A 20,046-nucleotide genomic window follows, 5' to 3' on the forward strand; every position below is an offset into this window, starting at 1 on the left:
CACAACAAACCCTCTATTTTTACATAGTTTTCTGTATGCTTAAAATTCCCATATTCTCTATGTGTAGACAAAAAGAAGAACCCTTCCAGTGCCAGCAGATTGCCCATGCATCCCAGATTGTACAAGTTCACCAATAGAACAATGGATCATTTATTGTGGCTGTAGAGTTTTCATAACTTACAACTTGTCTGAGAGATTTGATTTTGCCTACACTTTCTTCATTCAGCCCAAGATCCACAGTCACTCATTTGCGGTTTATTGCATATTAAAAAAAATTAAATAGGGAACATTAGAACGTTCATCTGCACTGCAACTGAGGTCAAGTAATTACTTTAGAATTAATGGGCCACCAGACTTTGCATACTGGAAGAATTTGTGAATGAAATAGGTCCATGATTTCAAAGGCTCCCTAGGGGTCAGTGGAGAGGTAAAGAAATTAATTCTAATGGCAAAACAAGTTGACAGAGAGATTGTTAAAATGGCACATGAAGTTGAGGAAGACCAGGTTTAAGCTCACTTTCTCCTTAGTCTGTGCAGTACTCCAAATTGTTTTGTTACTTTTCGCATGTACGTATTGGTAATTATATATTTAAGGTGCACAGCATTTATATCTTGGTTTTGGTCATATGTGTCATTAATGTGAATTTATATTTTCTTATTGCACCTTGCTAACAAACTTTGTCTCTTTATCCTTGTATTGTTTTGTTACATTATTGCCTGTTTTAGTTATATTGCTACTGTATTGTTTGAACAATATTTGATGAATGTTTATTGATTATATATTGAGTTACTTTTCAAGAATAAAGATCCCTCTTCATAGATGTAGAGGGGTTTTCAAGTTAAGATATGCCATAGCTTCATGTCCAGAAATGATCAAGATCTTTATATTCTTTACTGTTGCTGTAGGGGTCGAATGTTTTCCCTTGATTATACTTATACATATACTATAGACATCTAGGCTTTATTGTTCTTTTTGTTTAATAAGGCAACATTACAAGCATTCTACCAAGGCTTCTAAGGATGTTGACATTTCTTATTCCAAGATGCCAGTGGTTTCTAGTATGATTCTGTTTGTAGATCTTTTTGCAGCCCACATGAATGACAAGGTGTCAAACTATAACTCAGCCCTACAAGTTTCAGCCTCTTAGAGGATCAGTGTTTTCAACACATCTGGGATGATTTTGAGGTGTATGCCTTTCCCTCTTTCAGCATCATTCATCTGACACCAGAGAAGGTTTGTCACTGCTAATGTGATGGTGATGAATAGGGCCTCACTGTCCTCTTTAGGAGTGGTTCCCAGACGGTCTGGCCCAGTTGAGAGTTCTCCTTACCAGCAGGGCGGTTGTCAGTGGAAGCAATAGAGGTCATAAATTTAAGAAGAAATTTACTTCTAACTTATACCAATACATAATAATAGGTGGTGAATACTCTCTAACTGTTGCAATGAAAGGACCCGTGATTCAATCTAAGCCTCTACTCTGGGAGGTAGATTTTTTATCCCTTTTGTACCTATCAAAGAAACAAAGATTTTCATGAGCTATTGAAGGGTATTGTTTGGCTTTAGCTTAGGTGTTTGAAATATGTGGTCTAGGCTTGGGTGCCTCATTAGAATTAAAGAGGATTTTCAAGCACTGAGAGAAAGGCACCTCCAAGATCTCTTAAACCACCATGTTGGGAACTTGATTCCTTAGGAGCCTGACAAACTTTTTATGATCTCCCCTTGAGAGATCTTACTCTGAAGCTGCTTCTTGGAGGGAAAGGCAGTGCCATATTGCTTGGAAGGCAGTGAAGAGAGAACTAATATGTCCAGCATATGTTGGAAGGAAGTCAGGTTGGGCTCCACCCACCTCCTTCCCCATTGGATGTCTCCTGTTGCCACCAAAACCTTGTGCTATTAATAACTGGACTCTAGCTGGCGCTAAAGAAATCTCCTTACATTAAAACCTCAGGTTTGTTATGTATGAAAAATACAAATTGATTTAAAATTTGTCATTTTTATTAACTTTAGCCTCTGCTTGGCATGTAATTTCAAATCAAGTTACTACATGAAAATTATAATAATATCTTAAAGTCTGTACTGCACACTTTTTCCGTCTTTGAGGAAGAAGCCTCCTGGGTGAAAATGAGTGATCATGAAGGAAGGACACTATCAACTTTATTGTTTAAAAGAAATCTGGAAGTCAGTACAGAACTATTTTGAATGCTTCTTCCTGGAGATATCACAAACTTTTATAAGATTTTTTTTGTGAGGGCTCAAAATTCTCTTGATATAATCTGTGGCACTCCTTTGGTAGTAGCTGGTCAAGTTTGACACATTCCACTGTGCGTGTGTGTGTATGTGTGATTTTTGTATACGAGACTTACCCAGTAACTATATAGCTGTAGTTTCCAACGTACAGCAGCCTAATTCAAATTTCGCAGGTAGTGCTTTGATTGTTCAGTGTAGATATACAGTGCCGTCCCATAACGGCAATACTAGGAACAACTTAGCAAAGCATTTCATTCTGTTTCCTGCCGTGCTTGATGTTTAGTCAAGCACGGCAGGAAACAGAACAACAAGCTGCTGTAAGCAGCTTGTTGTTCTTTTTCCGGTTATATCACCGGATTTCGGTAGTGTTACGCAAACACTGGAACGCATTCGTAGCCTTCGAGCAGGATGAGTTTTGTCCTTTGTTTAATTCAGATTACGTATCATCAAGCCGGATATTTGTATCCTCCGGGAGTAGTCCATGACTGTAACACCATTCAATTAGGCCTAATACTTTTGCATATGTGTTTGACTTACCGGGCTTATGCTATGCGCAAGTCATTGGTTAATAATTGCCTTAAGTAATCGTGATTTTACATCATTCCTTTAGGCCAAGCTTTTGTGTTTAGATTTTGTTTACCGGCCATTGGTCATTAGCCTGACACTGGTGAGTAATTACCTTAAAATAATTCTCGAATGTTATTCTATTCTTGTATCTTTGAACCTTTGCATTTATTATTTACATACCGGGATTAGGCTACTGCATGTCACCGGTTTATAGTTACCTTTAAAAGTAATTCATGAAGGTTGCACAATTCCCTTAGGTTATACCTGGCTTTTAGGATTTTGTTTACCAGCCATAGGCTATTAGAGTCACAAGCCGCGGGTAAATATAGTTACCTTAAAGTAATTTGTGAATGTTAAGTCATTCTTTTAGGCCAAACGTTTGCATTAAGCCAATACATTTTGTTTTGTTTACTGTGCTTTTGACACTCTATCACTTTCCTTTGCAGAAACTGAAAGTGTGGAGGTTGATAGTATTAAGGAGAGAGTGATATTAATATTTGGATATGGGGGCTTGGAGAGAGAAGTCTTACATGGCCTCGGCCCACAGAGGTATTTCCTCGAGTCACGCAATTGTGAATGTTTCACATCTTTCTTACCAAATAGCCTTGAGCTCGCTTGACACACTAGGAGCATGTCACAGGCGGCTATTCACGTCCTTTAGACTGGAGCACAGGCCACTCTAATCAATTAGCGGGGAACGTAATCGGTTACCGATTGTAATTACTTTCATTCCTGATAATTTTTAGTGATTTCTTTTTGAGTAATCGGTATTTGTAAATTTTCTTTTATAGAGTCAAGTTTGCTTTGAGACTTTAATATGAAAACGTGTGATATGAATATACATGTATATATATTTTAGAAGGCTATGTTATTTTAAAATACATCTGAATATATGAAATGCTATTAGATATATTTGTAAATAATATTTGTTTTATTTGTTTAACACTAATTGGAGAATAAAAAGCAGTGTTTTTACATTTCTAGAGTCTGATTGGCTTTGATACCTAATGCAAAAACAATTCGTTGAAATGAAATTATTATCATTATTTTGGAGTTATGCATACATTTACATTATATTTAGATGCATGTCTGAGTATATGAAGGCTAATATATTCATACATTATGAATGTTGCAGACCTAGATGCCAGAATTCCCTGTAGTGATATATAGAAAGTATGTAGTTAGTAATCGATCACTTATCGATTATTTTCATGAAAGTAATCAGTAACCGAGATTACCAAAGGTGCCAGCATTTCGCCTCTCACCTCCCGTTTGTGGCCTGCCAATTCCCTTTGCCTCCCAAACCTAACGCCAATTCTCTCCATTTACTCCTTCGATCTTTGTCATTTGCTCCTGCACCTGGTTCCATCGCTTCCTTCCTATGCCTTTGCCAGCTTTTATTTCGATTATCATGAATTATCAATGTAACACTGACGTTTTGTGCAGTGGAGGAGGCGGCTACTTTTCCCTTGATTCTGCTAGACATACCGGAGGTCCAAGGGAGGTCGGGGGTTTACATAAGGGTAGTCACTCCCTCAGTCGAACCTGTTGCTTGTTGGTCCCCGGTATCGACAACCAGCCACCGGAAAGGCATCTCTCTGTATGTATCTTAGAGGAGGTGGCTATCTGGCCCCTTGGATCTCCTACACTTAAAGGCACTGTCCTGCTCCTTCTCACGGCCAAGAAAAGCCTAGGAGAGGACATACTGGTAGTCGAAGGGAGTCCGAGGGGGTTGCCCCTGGTAGTTGCCCCATCAGTCGAACCTGTAGCTTTTCCCAGGTATCGGCAGACATCCATCGAAAAGGCATCTTGTTGGATGTGTAGTGAGGAGGGTTTTTCCCTCTCTCGGTCAAACCTATCGTGAGTTTATAAGTTTCGACAGAACGCCACTGGAAAGGCGCATCTTAGTTTACAGTTGTCATCCTATTCCAGTGGCTCGTCACCGAATAGATTCTTTGGTCTCTTGACCTCTGAAGAGGTATTATTCAGTCCACTCACAATCGATGTTTGACTCGCAACTTGGCTGATCCGACTCTCGGTCAATTTTCGACTCACAACTCAGCTGATTTGACTCACAATCAATGTTTGACTCATAACTCAGCTGATTCGATTCTCATTCAGTTTTCAACTTGCAACTCAGCTGATTTGACTGAAGGGAGTCCGAAGGGTTTTTTTTTCCCCTTGGTTGAACTTGTCATAATTTATTAGGATGTGACTGAATGCCGCTGGACAGGCGTTTAGCGAATGGAGCTCAGTAGGCATCAGATTAAAGGAAGGTTACTTATTTTACCTAATTATTATAATTTTGAATGCCCTGTGCTAGCACATAGACGTTGGAAGCATCATAAGCAACCTTTTACTTCTGATAGCCATTCCTCTCCCAGGCGTTTGCAGCCAGGTGTGTCGACTCACTCGCCTTCACCATGCTCTTAAAGGTGGAGATACAGACTTCTTGTCTGCTAAAGAGGAAGGGAATTAGAATTCTGATCCTGCGTTTGTATATTTGAGCCTTCTCAAATACTTTTTTCCTAGACGCTCATTAGAATAGTACAGATTCTCATGATGAGCACCAGGTATTAGTGCCTATCCTCTTGAATCTCTCTTGTATTGGGCGTTTTTTTGTAGAGCGTCTGTCCCCCTACAGGCGCTCTGCCCCATCTGAGGCATCTGATGCCGGACGGCACATTCTCCTCGTTCATCTTCAACACTAGGGCACCTTTCGTTAGCCACCATTCAAACAGGAAGTTTCAATCACTAAGACAGACACGTGGTGAGAAGTGGCAAGTTGTCACAAACTTTTTGCTTAGTGAACTCTACTTGACACTCACATTCCCTTTGAAGTGAAGAAGAATTAGGCTGAAACTCAGGACAGCCTATCGGGCCTCCCAAGAGTTTCCGATTTTGATTTTAATACGACTAATGGTATTGTTTTGGCAACAACACCACAGTGTTGGCATTATCACTGGCCAAGGGGGTTTTCTTTCCCTTTTGATTGTGTTGGACACTCTCAGCTTACAGAGTCAAGCAAGGAGCAGAGTACTGCGTTCTTACTGAGTTTTTGTTTGCTGTTGTATTGTTTCTCTTCTGTCAAGGATTAACTTCTAATTCAGATCTCTGCCCAGCCATCACAGACTCAAGTCTCTGGTTGGCTCTGGATTCTTGCTTATGGTTGATATTTTGTGCTCCACAGTTGCCATTGCGAGAATCATTGGACAAAGATGTCTCATTAGACGTTATCTCTTTCTGTGTACCCACGGTACAACAGAAGTCTGTAAGTCTTCTGCTATGTCGCAATTGATCCATAGGCCACTGCAATGATATAGAATGATGTTTCGGACAAACAACGTGGTTTTGTCTTCCACATTCTTTTTTCTAATTTGTAAAGTGTTCAGTTACTAGTTGTTCACCCCGAATTGGAGTGAAGTTGGAAGACGTGGCCTGGTAACTCTGCTGCCAGTGTGAAGAGAAGAGTTCCTCCCAAAACCTGTCATTTCCACTGTCTAAACGTGTAGTCTTCTAGTTTATGTGGACTTCATAAGAAGAACAACCTGTACATCCTTAGTTTTCAGGTGTTACTTGCTCTGTACGCCCATTCTGCCATCAAGCTGCTGGAGGTGTAAGCAATCTGTGCTTAATATATTTTTTATGTAGGCTTAAAAAAAGTGTCGAAAATTTTCAGTACCTCGAGACCATTTTTAGTGACTGGCATGGCATCATGGAAGGAAGCACAGGATGTTCTCCTATTATCTCTTCCCCTTTTCAGTAAGGTGCTGAGTATTGAGAGTCAGGGTGTATAGTGTACCTGGAGCACCCACCACTCTCAGTGGATGGGTCTTGACTTTATTTCAGTGTCAGTGTTTTCCGGTTGTTCTATTTTGGTGCTATGCCCAGGGCAAGGGATGGCACCTATCATACTTTGCTAGCCATAGGAGCATTCCCCTCGCTGCAAAGTTTCTCCTAAGTATGAGGCGACCCTTGGCTCTACTGTCATGCTACTACGAGTCGAGATGAGTGCCAACCAGAGGGAGTGTTCATCTTCATAGCTCTCTTAACTAATATGAATGACAAGTGTTGTTTTTTTAATGCTAGCAACTTTTCTATTTTCAAATTCATTACATGATGTAATGCTTTGGAGTAGAATGTGTCCATGATCCCACCTCCTTTCAATGTGAGGTCAGCTATATAATTACCGGGTAAGTCTCATATACAAAAATGATATTATTTATAATAAAATAAGGTTTCACATAAGTGACTTACCGAACAGTTACATAGCTTATAGTTTCTTACCTACGGCAGTCGAAATTCAAATTGTTGGCGCCAGCGGCGTTGCTATCTTAAGTATAGGTGATACAAGACCCGCCCACATCCGGGAACCCTGGGTACTGCTAGCCTTCTACCGTCAATTTTCGTTTCTGCCGCTCACGGTAACACCTGTGAGATTTTCGCTGCAGTCTCCTGCGTCGCCATTTTGGATTTTGGTTTTGGTTTGGTGATGTACAAGTTTTTGGTTTTTTCTTGCCAGTTAGCTATCTCTATTCAGTTTTTCGTCATTATTGCTAATTATGTCAGATTCTAGTTCATCTGCTGTAAGGTTTTGCAGCACTGGCTGCAAAACAAGATTAGCTAAGTTATGTCACGATCCGCACTCTAAGTGCACTAAAATGCAGAGGACAAAATTGTAATGGTATGGATGTGACATGTGATGAATGTAAAGAATTGGATGAACAGGGATGGAAGGCGGTTAGATCACATGCTGAGAAAATGGAGAAAGATAGGAAGAGGAAGGCAGCTCTTAGGGCTAGTAGTAAGAATAGGTTAGAAACTACTCCTGTTCCTTCGGAGACAAATAAGTCTTCTCTTGCCTCTCCTTTATTAGAGAATATTTCTCCAATTAATAGTCCTCCTACTTCTCCTTTGATTACCCCTGTTCAAGTTGCCCATGTTTCCGAACCCAACACCATTGCCTTGCTTGAGTCTAAGATGGATAAAAAGTTCGAAGTGTTAGCTGAATCAGTTATGAAGTTAGGAATGTCTTTTAAAGCTTTCGTAGATAGTACAGTGAAATCTAGTGCAGTGCAAAGTGTTAATGTTGCGCCTGAGGAGGCGGTTGTCCGTTCCCCCTCGACTCCCAGACGAAGGTCACTGTCCCGCTCCCCCGCAACCGGGAGAAGACATACCGGAGGTCAGAAGGAGGCTGGGGGAGTTTGCCCATGGTCAGCCGTCGACTCCGACGACTCGCGGGTGTCGTCCAAAAAGATGTGGAAAGGTGTTAGTGTTTGTGATTCTCGTCTGTCTTCTGATTCGGAAGTGCAATCGCCAGTGCGCAAAAGGCGAAGTGATTTGGTGTCTCGACCGTTAAAAAGACATTCAATTCTTGCGGGTGATTCGTCACCGACTCCTGTTAAGAAGTCTAAGAGGCATTGGAGTCCTCAACCTTCGTGTAGTTTTGCTCCGGATGTGATATTTAGTGAATCTCCTCCGCAGTCGCATTTTTCGGTCTAAAAGCAATGGCTCTCGGACTAAACTTCGTGATAATTCACGATCGCTCGACTCTCCAAGCGAGTCTCAGTCGCCTCGTTCGACTCCGTATTACTGTCCAGAGAAGCGTATTTGCTAGTCTTTGTTCGACTCCCCTCGCCGTGAGTCGATAGGAATTTCGACTGGTTGTTCGCCTGTGTCGACTCGTGGTGCGGAGACTTCACCTGTTAGAAAGAATCGTTCTTCGACTGAAAGACCATCGACTTCTACAGTGTTAGACGATTCTACCTTAGCTCCATTTAAGAGCATTTCCAGGATCTTATGAGTTTGTTGAAATCCTCCACCGGGGTAGAACATAAGCCTGATTTCGACTCTGCTTCCGTGCAGTCTGAAGAGGAAGCTTTGGATCAAGATGACAAGGATTCGTCGGCTTATTCGAGTCTTCTTAAATTTTTCCTGTCCACTTATCCAGATTACTTTGAACCTGCTTCTCCGTCTTCACCGCCTTCAATGTTCGTTAAAGATAGGAAGACAGCGTATTCGTGTCTACCTAAACTGGTTCTTTCTCAGTCCTCGAAGCAGGTCCTCAAGGAGTCAACGGAGTGGCTTTCTAAGAAGAGGGAAACAGGTAAGGCTTCGTTTGCTTTCCCACCTTCTAAGCTTCAGAGTAAAGCGTATCGCTTCTACGCAACTAGAGAAGTTCCTTCTTTGGGAGTGTCTGCCTCCTCCCAGGGAGACTTCTCCGGTTTAGTGGACTCACACCGAAGAGCAGCTTTTTCGTCAGCTAAAATTTTGTTTTCTTCTTCAGAGCTGGACCATTTGGTGAAGAATATTTTTAAAGTATTTGAGGTATTTAGTTTTTTGGACTGGACTATTGCCTCTTTAGCTCGCAAGATTGAAGACTGTCAGTCTTTAGAAGAAGATTTTGCCACAGACTGGTTAGGAGTTCTGTCCTGTGCGGATAAGGCTGTTAGAGATGGTTCAGGAGAATTAGCAGCCCTTTTCACAATGGGAGTGATGAAGAAGAGAGAAAGGTGGTGTTCTTTCGTGTCTAAAGGAGTCACTAATAACCAGAAGTCGGCTCTCATGTTTGCTCCTCTCTGTAAATCTCATCTTTTCCCTGAAGAAACCATTCAACAAATTCTATCGGATTTAGAAAAGAAATCTACTAATGATCTCCTTCTTCAGTCTTCCAGACGTCGAAAGAGCCTACTCCGACAGGAGCTAAGTCTTCTCCTCTTCAGAAGCATCCCTTTCGAGGGAATAAACCTAAGTGGCAACGACCCAGGACTAATTTGCGTCCACAGTACAAGTCCTCAAAGAAACCTCCCCCCAAACCTTCGGACAAGTGAGAAGCCATTCCTTCACGTGCAAGTAGGGGCAAGACTCCATCTTTTTTGGGAAGAATGGAGTCGAAGAGGTGCAGAGCAATGGGTAGTTCAAGTTCTTCGAGAGGGATACTCGATTCCTTTTGTTTTAGATCCTCCTCTCTCCGATACACCAATCAGCTTAACAGCATATTCTCCAGGATCAGAGAGAGCTTTGGCTTTAGCAGCAGAGGTCAATGCACTCATCAAGAAGGGAGCAATAGAGGAAGTCCTCGACAGTTCTCAGGGATTCTACAACAGACTCTTTGTAGTTCCCAAAGCCTCGGGAGGTTGGAGGCCAGTGCTAGATGTAAGCGCGTTGAACCTTTTTGTGCTGAAGACAAAGTTCAATATGGAAACAAATCATTTGTGATGTCGGCACTTCGCCCAGGCGATTGGATGGTGTCCCTGGACATGAAGGACGCCTACTTTCATGTCCCGATTCACCAGAGTTCAAAGAAGTTCCTGAGATTTGTGTTCGAAGGGAGGACGTATCAATTCAGAGCCCTTTGTTTCGGCCTTTCGACGGCCCCTCAAGTATTTACTCGTGTTCTTGCTCCATTGGGGAAATGGCTGCATATGTTGGGCATAAATGCAGCATTTTACCTGGACGACTGGCTTCTCAGATCGGGTTCGAGGACACAGTGCGTGAAGGATTTACGGAAGACACTGTCATTAGCGAGTCAATTGGGAATTCTCATCAACCTGGAGAAGTCTCAATTAGTGCCGTCCCAGAAGATCCCCTATTTGGGGATGATTCTGGACTCTCAGACTTTTCGGGTTTTTCTGTCCCCAAAAGAATAGAATCTTGCCTCAAAAAAAGTGAGCCAATTCCTGAACCGTCAGTCCTCCTCCGCCTTGGAATGGATGAGTCTTCTAGGGACGTTATCATCAGTAGAGACGTTTGTAAAGTTGGGTCACGTCTTTCACACTAGAATCTCTTCAGTTTTATCTCAAAGCGAAGTCTGGTGTCGAAAAGTCTCAACCAGACACGTATTCGTTCCCAGTGTCGGAAGAGATCAAGAACGACTTGAGATGGTGGATGTCGAGGGAAAGATTGCAAGAGGGTCTCTCCCTGACATTAAGGAACCCAGACGTAGAATTATACTCCGACGCATCGGCAGAGGTTGGTTGAGCTCTCCTAGGGACCAAAAAGATCTCAGGATTATGGTCAGAGAAAGAGAGGTTGAATCACATCAACATGAAGGAGTTGAAGGCGATTTGGTTCGGTCTGCAAGCATTCGCTCCTTTGGTCGTGGGAAAGAGAGTGGCAGTATACTCCGACAACACCACCGCTCTATCTTATATCAGGAATCAGGGAGGAACCCATTCATTCTCCCTCAACAAAGTCGCAGAAGATCTCCTTCTCTGGTCTCAAGATCGGGATATTTCCCTCGTTTCCGAGGTTTGTACAGGGGAAGTTAAATGTACTGGCGACGAACTCAGTCGAGTAAACCAAGTTCTTCCCACGGAGTGGACATTGCAAGACAAAATTTGTCAGGAACTGTGGAAACTTTGGGGAAGACCTTCAGTGGATCTGTTTGCCACGTCGAGGAACAATCGACTTCCGATCTTTTGTTCCCCAGTTCCAGATCCTCTTGCTTGGAAGACCGACGCAATGCTTCAGGATTGGACGGGTCTAGACGTTTACGCCTTTCCCCCGTTTGGAATGATCAGAGAGGTGTTGAACAAGTTCCTCTCACATCAAAATGTGTCAATGACGTTGGTTAGCACCATTCGGCCAGGTTTAAAGAGTGGTTTCCAGACCTTCTCAAGTTGGTTATAGACCATCCCAGACTTCTTCCTCAGTATCCTCGGCTACTCAAACAGCCCCACTTCGACAGGTATCATCAGAATTTGTCCGCTCTGTCACCGACAGTTCAGACTGTCCGGAAACTCGTCAGAGCTAAGGGGTTTTCTCGTAGAGCGGCAGAGGCTATTGCTAACTGTCGAAGAAGCTCTTCTGCCAAGCTTTACCAATCAAAGTGGGGAGTCTTTAGGACGTGGTGCAGAAGACATAATTTCTCGTCTTCTAAAACCTCTGTGACAGAAATAGCTGATTTTTTTGCTGTACCTTAAAGAAGTTAAGAACTTGTCGTATCGACAATTAAAGGGTACAGAGCTATGCTGTCCTCAGTGTTTAAGCATAGAGGGCTTGACATCTCCTCTACCCAGGATATTGGAGATTTAATTAAAGTCTTTTAATACAGTAAAAGTATCCAAGAAGGATAGTGTGGACTGGAACTTGGACGTAGTTTTAACTTTTCTGATGTCTTCACGATTCGAGCCACTTCGTGAAGCGTCTTTGAGAGATGTAACGAGGAAGGCACTTTTTCTCTTCGCTTTGGCTACAGCAGGAAGAGTGAGTGAGTTACAAGCCATCCACAAGAGGTGGGGTTCAAAAAATCGTAATGCGGTTTGTTCTTTTGTTAACGAATTTTTAGCAAAGAACGAATCTCCCTCTAACCCATGGCCTAAATCTTTTGTACTTAAGGGATTATCTAATATAGTGGGTCCGATGGACGAAGAATATTTACTATTGTCCTGTCAGAGCTCTGAAATGTTACCTGTCAAGGACACAATCCGTTAGGAGTAATTCCGACCGACTTTGGTGTTCGGTTAAGAATTCTGCAAAACCCCCTCTACCAAGAACGCTATTTCGTTCTTTTTGAGAAGTCTGATACTGGAGTCACACTCTCAAGTCCAAGATCAGACTCTAAATGTGCTTAAGGTGAAAGCACATGAAATACGTGCAGTGGCGATCCTTAAGCTTCAAGCACAATATGTCGCTTTCCTTGATTCTTCAATCTACGTTTTGGAGATCGAGATCTGTGTTCGCCTCATTTTACCTGAAGAATGTCGAGGTTACCTATGATAGTTGTTGTAAATTGGGTCCTTTGTCGGTAGCGGGCATGGTGTTGGGAAAGGAAACATAGGGGAACTTTCTATCCTCTACTGTCTCCTCGCCTTGTTATAGGTTGTTGAGTCGTGGGCAGGCTGGAGGCTCATAGTACTTTGGAGAAACCTCCAGATCTTATTTTATTACTTTTGAGTATGTCATTATTTTTGGTATAGGTGATGGTCTGTTGTTTATCTGGTTTCTGAAGCCCAGGGCAAGGGCATTATCTGTTTTTTAATATTTTGTCAACCAACGGTCTTGTCCATGGTTACAAAATCCCACTAAGTAGGGACGACCCTGGCCTATACTGCCACGTCTCCTACGAGTGATGAGAGCGCTAACCAGAGGCAGTATTCTCCTGCAGCTGCTCTCTCACAAGGTAGGGTACTGCAACATTTGCTGTTTAAGTGGTCTTACTGTCATTTTTATGTAGTCCATCTACCCTCCTTCCGGGTAGTTTGGATTCAGCTATGTAACTGTTCGGTAAGTCACTTAGGTGAAAATGATATTTTCATGATAACAAAATAAACGTTTCACATATACTTACCGAACAGTTTACATAATCAAAGACCACCCACCTCCCCACAGATGGACGGTGGCGGCTAAACGAAAATTGACGGTAGAAGGCTAGCAGTACCCAGGGTTCCCGGATGTGGGCGGGTCTTGTATCACCTATACTTAAGATAGCAACGCCGCTGGCGCCAACAATTTGAATTTCGACTGCCGTAGTAAGAAGCTATAAGCTATGTAACTGTTCGGTAAGTATATGTGAAACTTTATTTTATCATGAAAATATCATTTTCATGATAAAATAAAGTTTCACATATACTTACCGAACAGTTACATAATCAAAGCCCACCCACCTCCCCACAGATGGACGTGGCGGCTAAACGAAAATTGACGGTAGAAGGCTAGCAGTACCCAGGGGTTTCCCGGATGTGGGCGGGTCTTGTATCACCTATACTTAAGATACCAACGCCGCTGGCGCCAACAATTTGAATTTCGACTGCCGTAGGTAAGAAACTATAAGCTATGTAAAACTGTTCGGTAAGTATATGTGAAACTTTATTTTATCATTGAAAAGATCATTTTTGCATAACTAACAAACCTGAAGTCCTTTACAGTGGGAATTGCTTACAGTGAAGCTGGAACATGGCTGTTAAAACTCTTGAACAAGTGGTTAGGCAGTAGAACTACTTTCTGGTATGCCCCGCCTGACGGGATGTAAACATATTTCACATTGCCTTTTGGCCCAGTTTCAGATTAAGGGGTAGCATGAGGTGGGCATTAGTGAAAAAGAACCTCAGGTTTGTATAGTTAGAAAAAATAAAAATACTTTCAAAAATTGTGATTTGTTCCTACACAATATACAAACCCTCTGTCCTTTACAATAGAAAGACTCCCTTAATGGAGGGAGGTATCTGAGTGTCTCTAGAACTGACTGGAATTCAGCACACCTGGGCTACTCCTCCTAGTCAAAAGAGAGAGGAGTGCACTGCCTCTGACAAATTGATCAGAGTATAAGAAATGCAAGATCAAGAGTAAGACTTTTGGGCCTCTTTGAAATGAGTAAGGAATCGTAACTCGTACTAAAAAGGCTAGTAAGAATATTAAGAGTCGAAGACAATTAAGGCGAGAGAACTGAGAAGGGTTTGCTTTATTGCCAAAGTCTCCTTCCTCCCCTTGCTAGAGCAGGAGCAGGATTGCTTCTATGATTCTAACAAGAAAAATAGAAGGGAAGCTCAATGTGTAGACTACCAAATCAGGCGCCTGCCCAGTAGGTGTAGGTCTGAGTCCTATTCTTGAACCAAAGGAAGAGAGATGAGAAGCCTGTCACTCTTGTACTGTACTGGTAAAATTCTTCCACCCTCTGAGCGCTCATGATTTCAAAGAATCTGAGCGCATAGCAAGCGCCAGAACTTCTGATGAATTCAAGTGCTTGGTAAGACTCCCGACTCTTGTAAGAACAATCATCGGGAATGTCTTGAGTGCTCAGAATTCCCAAGAATCCGAGCACTCGGCAAGTGCTAGAAATACTAAGTAAATCAAGCGCTCAGTGAGACCTATATCCCATAAGAAGAATAATTGGCGGTGCCTTCTCTTGCCCTCTGTGCACTTGTGATTCCAAAGAACCCAAGCCCTCGACAAGTGCCAGAAATTCTAATGAATTCTAGTGCTTGGCAAGACTCCCAAATCTCATAATAACAATCATTGAGAGTCTTGTCTTGCCTGAGTGTTCAGAAATCACAAGAAACCAAGCACTCAATGAGTGCCATAAATTCTAAGGACTTTAAGTGCTCGGTGAGATGCCTGAATCTCGTAAGAACACTTGTTGGGAGTGTTTTGTCTCACCTGAGTGCTCAGAAATCACAAGAAACAAAGAACTTGGTGAGTGCCAAAAATTCCAAGAAATTCAAGCACTTGGCGAGACTCCTGAATCTCACAAGAACGATCATTGGGGGTGGTCCTAGTTAAGGAGGAACAAGCACAGAACCAGTCTTAAATGCAGACATCTAAGAACTGGATCAAGAGTCCGATTCAATAGAATGCACATTCAAGGCTCCCAAAAATGCTAGACACCATAGGAGAATGGGAATTGGATCCCTGCCACAGAGAGAACCACTGCCTCCTAGGAGAGATGCAGTACCTTAGAAGTTCCATGGAGTTACTCAGAATCGAGGCATCAGGTGGGAAGCTGCCGAGCGCTGGTGAGCACTCAGCGAGTGCTAGCAGTTGTGTTGGTAGGAAGAGACGGAACATGTGAATGTCTTGCCCTTTCTCTCGTCCTGTGCCTGATCTTGGACGATGAGAGGTCTCTTTGCCAACAGTTTGGGATGCTTGCAAATTGTTAGAAACATGAGCACTCAGAATGACTCGGGAACGAGTGGCCGACACAAGACCAGTTTAGAGGCGAACCTTTAGACTGGTGACCCGAATACAAACCGAAGCTTGCGCTCCTACAGCTCCCGAAACACAAAACCCTGGGGTATGCACATCGGTTCCGGAGCCCGAAGGTTGGGAAGAGTTGGATGAGAAATCCCATTGCCTCCTCAGGAGGAGGCAACCCCTTAGAAATCCTCCAGGATGACCTCTTGAGGTGGGTGGTACCCTACCTCTTCTTAGGCCGAAGGTGGCCAATCTGGTTTCCTGGGACCTCCTTGAGCCTCAGAGAAGGAAGGGAAGGGCAGTGGAAGATGACATTCTCCACAGGGCTTCTGCTACAGTATGATGGATCAAACATCGAGTAGCAGTAGAGACAGGAATCATGGCAGCTGGGGGTAGAAGCTGTCCCGTGATAGGGGCAACAGGGGTAACTGCACACACACTCAGTGCTGCTGCAGCATGCTGGAGTGTCACAGATACACTCCCAAGGGTTAGGATAACCAACACGGTGAGATATCCAAACATATAGTAATGCTGTGTTCTATGACTGCTCACTGTTAGCTTGAAGAAAAAAGAAAATACAGTGGTCCCCCGTATTCGCGGGGGATGCCTACTAGACCCATGTGGATAGTTAGAACCCTGCAAATAGTTGGAACCCCTATAAAAATGCTTTAAAACCTCCTATTTTGTTAGTTAAAACTCAAGAAAACCCCACTAAAAATTTTTATACCTGTTTTGTTAATAGTTTTATCATAAAAAGTGCATTTTATGATGAATTCGATAAAAAAAAAAAACAGGAATTTGTGGATATTTCTTATTGAAGAATACCGCAAATAGCCAAATTTTCTGCGAATATATGGGAAAAATTTTCCAGAGAAAAGTCCGCGAATCCAGAGATCGCGAATAAGGGGGGTCCACTGGCAATGGTACCTTGACCTACGAGTTTTAATTTGTCCCGTGGCCGAACTCGTAGCTCGTTTGCTCTCACATCAAATCAATTTTCCCCATTGAAAATACTTAAAATGCCTTTAATCCGTTTCAACCCTCAAAATGCCACCCCATATTTTTATGCTTCATGTTATTAAATAAGGAAATACATTTCTAAATAACAAATATTGTAAGAAAACATAATAGAAAGAGTATGTAAAGATATAATAAGGTTTTATACAGTGTTCAAGTTGAGATAATTTGTTTTACGATAATCCGATTTTACGAGAGACCAGATTACAATATCCTAACTTTATTCCATCTTCAAGTTAAATAAATTAAAAAAAAAAGGAAAAGAGAATAATGAAAGTAGGGTTTTACCATTATTCTCGTTGCAGAAATGTGTGCAGCCATGAACAACCAAACGAGAAACAACTTTTTTTTGCTAAGTGCAACCGAATTGGATAACAACAACAGCCGTTTGGCTTGTATTTCAACCATCGTAAGAGAGTAAACAATTACCGTAGTTAGGTTATAAATGACGTTATGTAGCGCAGGACTGAGATATTTTTATGTAATAACTTTTTACGCTATAGATCAAAGATCAACAAGGAAATATACTGTTAAATTTAAACCAAGTTGCAGCTGAACCTGATAAAACTGTTCAAGCTGCTATGACTATTATCGTGGATCAGCAATAAGGATAAAACTCCCGTAAACTTATGCCATGAAACACAACCATAGATAAAAGTTAGAGAAAATAATTATAATCAAAACTAATAATGGGCTTGATAGAACATATTTTACTGTTGTTTTCACGCTGATAAAAGATAAATAACGTAAAGCTTGTATTACAGTGAAATAAATGTGGAAAAAAGCGAACAAATTCTTGGTAACTTTTTTTTACTCAATAAATATGCTGCCAACGTAATCTGTTGAAAAAAAAAATTTCATAATCACAACGAGATGTATTCAAGTCATATTTCGACGTAGAAATAAGTCGTATAACGAAAAATGACCTTGTCTCATATAAGTAAAGTATCTTAGATATTTGTTTTATGCTAACTAGAACTTCTTCAAGAAAATTTGCTCAGACTTGATTAAAGTTAAATATGGCGAAGCAAACTTTTATTCGCCATCAGCTGATTTCCAAACCATACACTATCAGCTAATTTCCAAACCAAAACATTGATTGCTATGTTAGTAGTTATTTTATAATACAATAATATGAGAATATATACAATATTATTGAATACAGTAAAGTAATGTATAAGTTTGTGTAAAAGATTCATGGAAAAGATGCATATGTACTTTTTCTTCTTTGCTTTCTTAATTTTTGTCTACACCATCTACGTAGCAGCGGCATATCACCTCAATTTTTTGCTCGTGTAACAAATTGCAAAAAATTAACCAAGTGACAACTCTACTCATACCTCGGAAAACTCGTACATTAATTCACTTGTAGGTCAAGGTACCACTGTATTATTAAGAGACTCCTCTCATCCTGAGGGGCACTGCCCTCCCAAGTGAGCGAAGACCCCTGAGATTGTCACCCAATTGCTAATGCCCACCCCCCTCCCCTCCACCCTCCTTACTCGACAAGCAAGCAAAGGGGCAAGGGATCGAGATATCTCTCCCAAAGGAGAAAACAGGAAAAGAAAGAATACCGGGAGAAAAAACAGAGGGCGAATGCTCTGTAGTTTTCTCCTAGTAAACTCTCCTACAGTGCAAGTGCAAATGCCATATTCAGTAACCAACCAACATACTGTCGCGCCCTTAGTATCAAAGGGTGTGAGGATGTGATAGTGGTGTACGTATGTTACACCCATACTGCGACCCTGAGACACTCATGCTATGGTAAGGCGGTTGCAAAGCTATTACAAAAAGTGGGTTTGAATATTAATAGATGTTAAACAGTAATTCAATATATAAATCAATAAAGGAAAAGATCCCACAAGGAAAAAGTGAGTTTAATGATAGTCGGACAAGACCTCACGAAAACATGTCTGTATTGCATGACGGCCGGAAGCAAAGTTGAATGTTTGCGGGCAGGTCTCCCTGCCTACCACTTTGTTGCAAGAGTTTTAATGGCTGTGTTCCTCCTTTGCCATAAGCAATTCTATTGTAGAGGACCGTGAGGGTTTGTATATCATGTAGGAAATAATGATCTTTAATATTTTTTTGCCCTAGGTGGTGTTGGTTGGGCAGCAACACAGTTAGCAAAAACTGTACCAAATGTGACTGTATTTGGAAGAGCATCATCTCATAAACATGGATTGATTACTCAGAATGGGGTGGATTTACCCAATTAGCCATGATCAGGTAAGTTTCTTATTTGCATAAATTTTTAAGTCTTCAGTTATTAGTTTAGGTTTCAGAGGAAAAAAAAGAAAAAACTAGAATTAATATAATCTGTTAGATGGTGGGAGAGATTTCATTTTAGTAAGATTTGCACCCAAACATCTCAAGCAGTACTGAACCTCTGATTGGATTATTGCGTTAATTCCCTTATGTTGTTAATGATAAGTTGCTTTGTTGTAATTTCTGTGATGGTTCAGCTGATTTTGTCATGAGTATTTATATAATACAAGAATAATATTGAAATAATCACTAACATATGAGTACTAGCAACAATATTTCATTTGTAACCATTTATTTTTCCAGAATTATTCTGACATTGTGCTGCAACACCGCAAACAAGGAGTAAGCATTGTTTTGGATGATTTAAGTGGAGCGGACTTCACAGTTAGCCAACAACTTTTAGAGCCACTTGGAAAGGAGCAAGCAATTTTTAGTATTTAAAAAGAAATTGTGCTAACTTATGGTAATTGTATTTTTGACATAAAATTATCAAATACATAAAGTATAATAAAAAAAATAAATTCTGCAGCTGAAATGTCCAAAGTATCCCAGCAGCCTTACTAAATATTGAGGGCTGTGCAACATCTGCCATTTTTGCATATAACGTATTTTGTAATCTTCAGCTTTTCTCACATGAAATGAGAATTAAAAATGATTAAAATCAGTGGACTGGTGCAGTTACCCATGTTACTTTAATCATGTTTGTCTTTTAGATAGATTCCCCATGATCTTCGTCACAACCAGGTTATGATTAATACATAATTAACAATTTTTCACTCCCTTGCTCGGGTCCTCAAGGACAGGTCCCAAACGGGAATAGCGCGCGCTCTAAACAAACGCTCTTATATAATTTTTTTTCTTTCTTTTTGTACCTAAGTTTTTCATATATTTTATTTCCAAGAAAAAAGTCAAGTCTTTTATAACTGTTTTATAATAAACACAGTTTAAATAGTTTATCAAACCTTAGGGTAAAAAATATCTTGATTATTTATAGTGTAGTCGCTGTTTCGTCCTCTAAATACCTTCATAGCAGTGTTGCCAACTGCCAGCGGGGCGCGCAGGCTATCTTTTAGTTGGGTATTATAGTCATATGGTAAACACGTATTATGTCATAATGATAAACACTAAGATAAGTGATAGAGTATAATGGACTCAAAGACAAGAAGGTATTTTATCTTGTCTTCAGCTAAGCTGTGCCTGTACCCAGTTTTCAACATCTAAACCTACAGAAGTGACTACTATATTGCACATGTGCATCGCCCATCTTGTTTTATGCTCTGGCCGGCTAAAATACCAAGATTCAAGAATCCATTAGG

The 20,046-nt window shown here is 41.2% G+C and overlaps 1 protein-coding gene across 1 annotated transcript in view; it reads left to right on the plus strand.

Annotated features, from left to right (window-relative positions):
• Positions 1-19,171, plus strand: part of LOC135218966 (synaptic vesicle membrane protein VAT-1 homolog) — a 104,792-nt gene extending 85,621 nt beyond the window's left edge. The window contains 3 exon segments of the mRNA XM_064255403.1: positions 18,560-18,669; positions 18,671-18,691; positions 19,034-19,171. Coding sequence (XP_064111473.1) covers positions 18,560-18,669; positions 18,671-18,691; positions 19,034-19,171 — 269 coding nt within the window.
• The last annotated feature ends 875 nt before the right edge of the window (positions 19,172-20,046 follow it).

The sequence above is a fragment of the Macrobrachium nipponense genome, chromosome 1, assembly GCF_015104395.2.
Source record: "Macrobrachium nipponense isolate FS-2020 chromosome 1, ASM1510439v2, whole genome shotgun sequence".
Taxonomy (NCBI): domain Eukaryota; kingdom Metazoa; phylum Arthropoda; class Malacostraca; order Decapoda; family Palaemonidae; genus Macrobrachium; species Macrobrachium nipponense.